This window comes from Athene cunicularia (assembly GCF_003259725.1).
Source record: "Athene cunicularia isolate RWA chromosome 3 unlocalized genomic scaffold, athCun1 chr3_part1, whole genome shotgun sequence".
NCBI lineage: Eukaryota > Metazoa > Chordata > Aves > Strigiformes > Strigidae > Athene > Athene cunicularia.
In genome coordinates, this window is record NW_020799097.1 from 6,384,668 (window position 1) to 6,393,871 (window position 9,204).

Here is a 9,204-nt window from a genome sequence, read left to right on the forward strand (position 1 = left end):
ACATGGGTTAATGAAAATTGGCATTTGGTAGGCACTGGTCACCTCAGGCATTTGCCCAGGCATCATACCTGATTTTGAATTTTGCAGCACTTGTCCTGAACTGGCAAGGTGGAGACTTTTGAGTTGGATATGTGTCTGTAAAAAAATCCATGATTTGCATTGTGCCAAAGCAGTCTTGAGAATGTTGCCATGGTATAATTAAAAAGATGGCAGTTAAGGACTATGGTGGGACTCTAAATTCACAGAAAAGCCTTTGGGTGCTTTCAGCATCTCAGAGTCTGGCATGTGCAGGTTTCACAAGCAGTGTATTTAAATACCAAGTAAGGCATGGGACTAGGACTTGGACTGAACAAGCTGGTTCTGGTGATCTGTCCCACTGCTTTAGAAAGATGCAGGTATGGGACACAGCTCAGACCTCTGGAGGACTGCATCCTGATTCAGGGAAACAGTTTTGCAAGGGTGAAAATATCCATGAGCCAAATCGGCAGCTGAAAAACAGGAATGGTAATTAGGAGCCCTTAAAAAAGCATATTAGTCATTGCATATGGTGTGACGGTGATAACCACAAACAGTTAAGACAATAAGGAGTATTCCAAAATTTGGAAGTAATATGTGGTCATCCTCCTAACAATCAAATAATTCAATTTCCATAATTATGTAAAAAAAAAAATGCATGGCTCTGTTCTTTACTGCAAGAAAAGCCAAATGATATACATACACTACTATCAACTACTAAAGGGCTGTTCTTAATTCAACCTCTGTATTCAGTATTCACCACTCTAAGAGGTTAATATTTCTTAGTTCTTGCCTTCATTTCCATTGCTTAATAATCGCTCTGTAATATCCTTATAAACACAATGATGTCACAAAGTGGTAACAATTTTGAAAACATACCAAGACAAACCACAGAAGGCAGTGGAATAAATTACTGTCTCCCCCTTGACAAAGACACATATTTGCTTATTTACTACTCATGCTTGACGGCTTTAACAGGCTTTAGGTGGAAAGATAAGTAACACACTCATGTTTGTTGTGATCTTCTATATAGCAGTCAATTTAATTTTAATTTCTGGAGCCTCACCAGCTGCTGCAGTGGGACCAGCCATCGCTACTCACTTTTCTAAGAACCTGGAGCAGTCGTGGTGACCATAGATGTCCGCAAGCCGCTTGGGAGTGTCACCGAAGAGGTCAGGCGCATCCATGGCAGCATGCAGGGAATGAAGGGTGCGAAGCACTCCCAGTCTCCCTGACTCGGCAGCAAAGTGAGCTGGAGTCCAGCCCACATCACTCCGCAGGCAATGCCGGGCACCGTGATCTACGAGGAGCTTGACCAGTTCCGATTGCCCTTGTGTGGGGCAGAGAAACAGGGAGAGAAGATGCACCTGCATTAGACTTTATTCCTTCAGGATGCAGAAGACGGTCACAGACAGTTGATCATAATTCCCTCAGTCAAGTAATGATGGATTTTACCCATGACCTGGCCATCTGATTTATCAAATAAATGATACTCATTAGAAAATGTGCTTTCTTTTTTTTTTTTTTTCCCCCAAACTGAACTGTTTCCAGAAGCATTTTCACAACAAAACCAACAATAAAATCAAAAAAGCTTTCTACTAATTTCTGAACAGCACATCTCAATTAGTCATTGACCAATTGGATATTGACTGTTTCAGTTGTTTCATTTTGGTTTTTAGTTCAATGCAAAATAAAATTTAAATGTTAAAAAAGTGGAAAACTTGTGAACAGCTTTACTAAAACAAAGGGGGTTTTTTGATAGGAGATAGAGAAATTACTTGTCTTCATTCACCTTCATATTTTTCTGACTTGTGGAATTGCTTGAAGAAACAAAATAAGTTAATTCTACCCCACTTCACACTGCCTTGACTGAGCTAGACTGTCCCCAATGGAACCTAGGCCATGCCAATCTCATCATCATTTTCTTAAATAACTCAGTTCCCTTTGCTGCTGTCCAAAGGAATAATAATTCATCAGGGCAAAAGTAAAACATGGTGTCAAGTGTAAACCAGCAAAACACACACTTGATTTCTGAGCAACGATGGATGCCACAATGTGAGATCCCAAAGTGTAACAAACACCCTAGCATGGAGGAGTACAGGTCCGGTTTCCCATTTTACACTGTGCACAGTTATACATTAGATGGTTTGTGTTCATCTTTTTTCTGGCCTATAAAGGGATGTTTGAATTTAACAGGCACTTCTGACAGTGAAGGACCAAATGGGAGCTGCTAACAACTCTGGTCCTGTTTGTTCACTCAACTAGGTGGGACAAAGGGAGAACAATGTAAACCATGCTGCGATTATTTTGTTCTATTGGGTTTGATAAATACCTGGTTTAAATACAGCAGGTTTGACTTTCTGCTCATTCGTGCAGGTGTACATGAGAAATAACTTCTCTGCACTCCTCTTAGAAAAGTAATGTCGGGGACAAGCAGGCATGCTATATGTACGTACCATGTAAACTGTAAGTTTTCAAGTGACAGGAAAAAAAATCCAAAAAAATCACTTTGATGGTAACCCCAGAAATTATTTTGGAGGTAAAGTTTGCATTTAAATTGGTATTTTTCTCTTTTTTTCTCAGTAAGGACAAAATGATCAGATAAAGCTGTGAATACTACCAGCATTAATTGCCATCATAGCAAGATGTATTTGAAACCATCATCCCCTTTTACGACACCGGTTCACAGAGGTAACAGAACAGGGGGTACCCTTACCTTTTACAGCAGCCCAGTGCAGTGGGGTCCTGTCATGCCAGTCAACATCCTTGTGATTTGGGTCGCAGCGCCCTGTCCTCAAAATCTCACGTGCCAGGTCATAGTCCCCCAAAGCCACAGCTGCGTGGAGCTCTGTCATGCTGCACACTTCAGAAAAGTGCCTGGTAAAAGAGCAACTGTTGTTTAATGGGTGTTCACTGATGCATCAAGTCCTTTCAAGAGCAATTTTAACAGATCAAGCAGCATCTGGAATAAAAATGAGACATGCACTGTGAAAAAAAAAAACAGGATTTATCCAAAAATAAGGAAAAAGGAAAAAAAAATAATTATCTTCAAACCACTGATCACAGACTGATAGTGACATTTGGGTTGCAGTAATGGAAATCTGGAGGAAAGTACAGCCCTTTATATAAAGGACTCATAGATAAAACCATGTTGCATTTCCCAAGGATGTTGCTAGTGAACAGCCAGCTCAGGCCAAACATTTGCCTTGGGTCTGTTAGTACTCACTTACCATGGAAACTGGCTCCTCCCTTGCCAATGCTGTGAATCCATTACTGGTAGTATTTTACTGCAATGAAAGAAATGTCTGTGCAAGTTATCTTCGGATATTCTTTGGTGCAAATAATCGAGCTATGGTGTTGTTGTGGTTTAACCCCAGACAGCAGTTAAGCACATGCAGCTGCTCACCCCCCTCCCAGTGGGAAGAAGGAGGGAATCAGAATAAAAAACCCAAACAACTCGGGGGTTGAGATAACAGGTTGAGATAATAGTTTAATAGGACAGAAAAGGAAGGGAAAATAATAATAATAATAGAATATACAAAACAAGTGATGTACAATACAATTGCTCACCACCACTGATCAATGCCCAGCCAAACTCCAAGCCACGGCATCCCCCAGCTGACTCCCCCCAGTTTATATGCCCCCAGGGCATGACATCATATGGTTTGGAGCATCCCTTTGGCTTGCTTGGGTCAGCTGTCCTGGTTGCGTCCCCTCCCAGCTGCTTGTGCACCCCCAGCCTCCCCTGGCAGGGCAGCATGAGAAGCTGAGAAGTCCTTGACTTAGTATAAACACTGCTTAGCAACAACTAAACCACCAGCGTGTTATCAACATTATTCTCATCTTAAGTCCAAAACACAGCACCATACCAGCTACTAGGTAGAAAATTAACTTTATTTCAGCTGAAACCAGATCAGGCATGTTGCTTAAAAATCTCATCTCCACAGCTGTGCTTTGCACTTTACAGACCCATACAACAGACCGCCATCAAGAAACACAATTAGATCTTCAGCCCTGCAAGGCTGTGGATTTCAATAATTATATCTGTGCTAGGGGATATTTCCTAGCTGCTTTGCTGGCAGGGAATTTAAGCAGCTTGCAAGGATCACTACACCGCCCCATCATCCTGAGCATTGGAAACACCGCAGTATTTTCTCCAGTCTGGCTACATCAATGGGGAGAAAACTTTTATATTCCCGTATCAACAGCTGGCGTTCAGCTAACTAGTCCAGTTCTCCTCATAATCCAGAAGAGTTCTAGGATTTGTTTCAGCTTTTGCATTACATTTAGCTCATGGAGTAACTTTCTCAGATTGAAAAGAGTGAGACTTCTATGTTCAGCATGTTGGAAAGGACCAACATTGGAGCTTCCTGAGGTTGGTGTGACGGAAGGTTTGCAATCCTAGGGGACACATCCTAGGAGCCAAAGGTCAACGGGCCACTTCCCTGCTCCCAGCTCCCATAAACAACCCAACAACATCCCAAATCCAGGCTGGAAAGAGACAGCACCATCTCTAACCTGCTTTCTTGTGAGGAAAAGATGAGATACAAAGGTCAGAGGGAAACACAGCCTGCGTCAGTAGGTCCCTGGACTTAGTTTGGTCAGATTGTGTAGACCAGATCCAAGAGAAAGATCCATGCATGACTTCTACTGAGTTTGACTCCTGCAAATCTGGGAATTTATGAATATATTAAGAAATATAATAAATTTTGGAGCTTCTCTGTGGGCCACAAAAGTATCACTGGTTTTGGCATGTCTGTTACTTTAAGCAGTCATGCACTGCCTCCTCCTCCTCATTGCCTCTCACTAACCTTGAACAACCTGTTCCTTTAAAAAGAAGTCTTCAGAGTTGTCCTCCAAGACCTTTCATCAGCATTAAATCTAACCTGAAAATGTTACACTTTAATGCATCCAGTCCATCACTGAAATGAGTGCTGGACAAAAGTACAAAAAAAAAATCTTGGACCTTTTCATACAACTTTCTTCTTATTTTCCAAGGAAATGCCAACAAAATTCAAAGTTTTAAAATATAACTTGGATTTTAAGCACCTTTGTGCTCTGCTAGTTTCAGATCATATCCACACACATAACCTGCAAGGGGAGGGGAAGAGAATTTGATGATCCCACCCTAGGAGCTCACCAGCTCTCCAAGGAGACACTGCATAGGTGCAGCTTCATAAGCAACTCGGGCCAAGTCAAATTTTACTTTCCCTTCCTCCCCTACTGCCTCCCTTTGTTTAGCCTTGAAGCTCATATGGCTGTTTCATCAGCTGGATCAAACTGTTGATCTCTCACAAAACTAACCTTTTATTATTGGTGCTGGTTTTAGGGCTAATTCCCTAAATTCAGCATTATTGAGGGGGCAAACGCTGCGGCTGTGCAAAGGGGGTGGTGGTGTGTGGCTGCAGATCCATCCCATTAGTAGGGACCTGTGCTCCATCCACCTTAAACCACTCCAGAAGTTGCACCCCAGAAGTGGGATCAGCTTCATTAGGGTGTTGTTATCCCTTTTCATAAAACCGGAAGAAAAAAAAAAAAAAAAATTGGATTTTAATGGAGGAACCCTGTGCCAAAGCGCAGTGATCCCCTGCTGCAGGTCTTGTAGAAGACACATCCATAAGCGTCCCCACAGCCTGGCCGGGGGGATTTTCTCACGAGGATCTCGGTGCTTAATCCAGCCCTAATGCCAGCAGCTTGGCAGCCTGTGAGCAAAGCCAGAAATTCAGCGCCACATGCAGACAAGCCCGTGTCTAACCCCGTCCCTGCCCTGCAAAGGCACAGCCGACATCCAAGCAGCCGCAGGGTGCTCCGGGGCGTGTAGCGTTTCTCTGGTATGGCTCCATGCCGGAAGCTTGTTTTCCAGGGCCAGGGAAAATCTCTCCCAGAAAGATTGTCTCGTCTGGAAAGTAAGGCAAAGTTTGGTCCCTCCCCTTCGGGGAGAGCCCGGCAGTCGGTCTGCCAGAGGGAGAGACACCCTCCTGCGGGGCCAGCCGCCGCTCGCCTGGCTCCCGAGGGCTGCGGGCGGCCGAGGGGTCCATCCTGCTCCTCCGGGCAGTGGGACGGGAGCCGAGGGCAGCCAGGACACCGCACACCAGGTACGTGAGAGCCAAAGGGGGAAAAACCGTCTGGGGAGATCACGGGGAGGAGCAGCGGTAGCGTGAGGGGGATTTGAAGGAGCCGAGTAGTTTCTGCACAGCCCCTCACGCAGCTTGCCGGTGCTCCTGCTCCCTGGCTTCAGCCTGCTCTTCCCGAAGCCTGTTCCCAATCCTTGAGGGCTCCTGCTCCTCCGTTTCCTCCCTTACAGCCTCTTGTCTGGCCCCAAATCCCCGCGTGTCCCGGCGGAGGGGTGGGACTTGCTCCGGGTAAGCTGCAGGGGGGATACGGTGGACATGCCCCTGACCCGGCCAGCGTTCCGGGAGGAGGTGAATCGAGTTTTCCCACGGGGAGAAGTAACGCACCTCCTGACACGGACGTGCCCAGCGTGGGGATGGAAAGCAGCAGTCCCCAGGCTGCAGCAAGGGAAACTCAGACTAGATGGAAAGGAACAAAAACCCCTATTTGCAACGAGGGTGATTAAACTCTGCTTTGGGCGCCTGACACTGAGACATGCAAAACCGAGGCAGTCCCATGCCTGCCCTGATTTGGGCAGGGGTTTGGGCTAGGTGGCCTCCAGCAGTCCTTCCCGGTTTAAATGTTTCTGGGAGGCTGACAGGGACACAGAGCAGGGGTTTTGGTGCTCTGCCAGCACGGCATTCATCTCCCCAAACCCAGCCTCCCCAACCCTGCGCCCTGGCTGCTGTTAGAGAGGTGGGGAGAGAGACGACAGTTTTAGGATATGCTCACCCCCGGTGCGTTTTAAGCCCAATGAGCTCAGATATAGGTGACAGACTGTAACATTAGTCAGACAAACCCGCCGGGAGACCCTGCCTGTACTTTACCCCGTGACACAACCATCTGAGCCTCCCCAGGAGCAGCAGGTGGTGGCTCTCCAGGGCAGGAACTGAGGGCAGCAATGCCATCCGGACGTGCACATATCAATCCCGCTGACATGATTTACAGCAGCTGAGAAGCTCTTGTGACTTACTGCTGGGGACACGTGGATCCTTTAACGGGCAGCTCTAGGGGGAAACTGGAGATGCTCAAATCTCCATCTTTGTCTGTCATTAGTAATTGGCCTTCCCTTTTTCTCTGCCTGCTGGAAGTGGAACACTTTCTCTCTTTGAAATTAGCTAATAATAGTGGTGGTGGAACCTTTCTGCTGTGTAATCATGCTTGGAGAGAAGAGAGAGGGCACATTTCCATTAGGGGAGGTACACTTGGTTTTAGATCCATAAATTCCATGGTTTATGGGAAAACTGAACCCAAGTGCCTCCTCCTGCTGACTCCAAGGCTGCTGCCTGCTGCTTCCACCCAACATCCCCACATGCTGACCACATAGACAGGTTTTCCACCACCCACATCCTGCTTCAGGCCCAAATCAGCAAGAAAAAAGGTGAGAAGAGTTGCTCTGATGTCTAAAACAGCGCATTTAAGAGCAGACACCAGAACTGGGTCTCTCAGGTAAATGCTGTCATAATGCTTAGGGATGCTTCTTTTCTCCCACACCCAGTGAATGTTGAAACATTTTGGTATATGGTGTAGGAACTAAGGCGATCCCACACCCCAGTGATGAGAACTGGCTCTGTGGTTGAATCTGCAGTGCCAAATGAGCCAGGGGATGTTCTTAAAACAGAGTGCTCAGGGCTTAAGAAGGGGACACTGACATTTCCACCCGCTGGGGAATATCTCACTGGGGAGTTCCCCTGAGATGAGCACGTGGAAGTGCCCTGAGATGTGGCTGGGAGGCCCTGGCCTAACCCAGGATGCAGGAGCATCACCCAAACAGCTGGGAATCACCCAGCTCCACCATTGCTTCTCTCAGCCTCTGTACCCCATCTTGGCAAGGGGGATGCATGTCCTTCCCCAGCCCCACATGCCATCTATGCTCACCATGATGTGCTACCACCAAATTCCTGAGGTCAGCATCAACTCTGCACTAAGCCATGCCAAGGCGTCAGATGGAAGCAGCTTTTAAAACACGCAGCACTCTTGTTTACTGGAAAAAAAGTGGCTCAGATCAGCAGAAAAACACACATTTGCATTTCAGTGACAGCTTCAGCCATTTATACCCTGCAACACAAAAGGCATCAGTGTGAAAGACTCTTTTCTTCAGCTCCCCCACACTCCCCAAGCTCAGCTCCCCCACTTTGGCAGCCTTCAAATAAAGGACAAGCCAAGACCAGGGAAAAGAAGGAGGAAAAAAAACAAGAGAAAAAAAATCAAAACCAACATAGGCCCTGATAAAACCTTCCTGATCGTTGCCTGCTATTCAAGTGAGAGCTCCCACACAGGAACTGCTCGCTGTTTGTCCTGACGGCTCTTGCACTGCCCAGAGGCCCCCACGGCCCCCTCCTCCCTCACTGGAGAAGCTGGGACCCCTCCAGCTCCCAGGCAGATCATCCTTGTGCCAGCTCACACAGACCCAAGGAAGCCAGCACCGATTTATACTGATGTTGGATCCAGCCTTAGGTTTTAAAAGCCAGACTGTTTATCCAAGTGCTGGGAAAGGCTGTCGGAGCTGCTTCCTGCACCCCTGCAATCCCCGGCTCCGGAGCTGTTGTGGGAACCGCCCATCCGCAGCCACCGCACGTCAGCTCTGACAAGCTCCAACCCACAAACTAAAGGCAAAGTCACCATTAAACGTAAGGAAGCCATCATCTGCCTGACTGCATTCACGAGCAAGAACATGGGCGTGCTGCTGTCAGATGTCACATTCATGTTCATATCAAGACAACGCTCTGTTTATCCCACTTGGAAGTGGACCCAGCTCTCCTCCGAGGTGCGTGTGGACTCCAGCTATTAAAAATTTAGGAGCATCTCAGGTCTCAGCTACTATAAAACCAACAGGGCCACAGACTTACAGACTTAAGAAACACATAGACATATAAAGACACAACCTGATGCATTTCTTGAACGGCACCTAAGGGTTTGATGTCCAATACTGCAGGAGGAGAGCAGCGGTGATGGATGCTGTTATCCCACAGCATCCATACAGAAATCAATTAGCTACCATTGCTGTAGCATAATTTAACAGCCTACAGGTTTTGGGGTTGTTTCTGTTCTGCTGCAGAAGATGCTGGGGGGGGGGGG

At 46.7% G+C, this 9,204-nt stretch overlaps 2 protein-coding genes across 2 annotated transcripts in view; one reads left to right on the plus strand and one right to left on the minus strand.

The window, feature by feature from the left end:
• Positions 1–1,112: 1,112 nt before the first annotated feature.
• ANKRD66 (ankyrin repeat domain 66) lies at positions 1,113–2,870 on the minus strand. Its single transcript, XM_026846355.1, has 2 exons — positions 2,732–2,870; positions 1,113–1,345 (listed from the first exon to the last, which is right to left on the minus strand). Exons 1-2 carry the CDS (start codon positions 2,868–2,870, stop codon positions 1,113–1,115), a joined length of 372 nt encoding a protein of 123 aa, XP_026702156.1.
• A 2,963-nt stretch (positions 2,871–5,833) lies between these two features.
• PLA2G7 (phospholipase A2 group VII) overlaps positions 5,834–9,204 on the plus strand; it is a 17,112-nt gene continuing 13,741 nt past the window's right edge. The window contains exon 1 of the mRNA XM_026845302.1: positions 5,834–6,110. Within this exon, the coding sequence (XP_026701103.1) occupies positions 5,849–6,110 (262 nt within the window). The 5' untranslated portion in view covers positions 5,834–5,848. The remainder of the gene's footprint in view (positions 6,111–9,204) is intronic.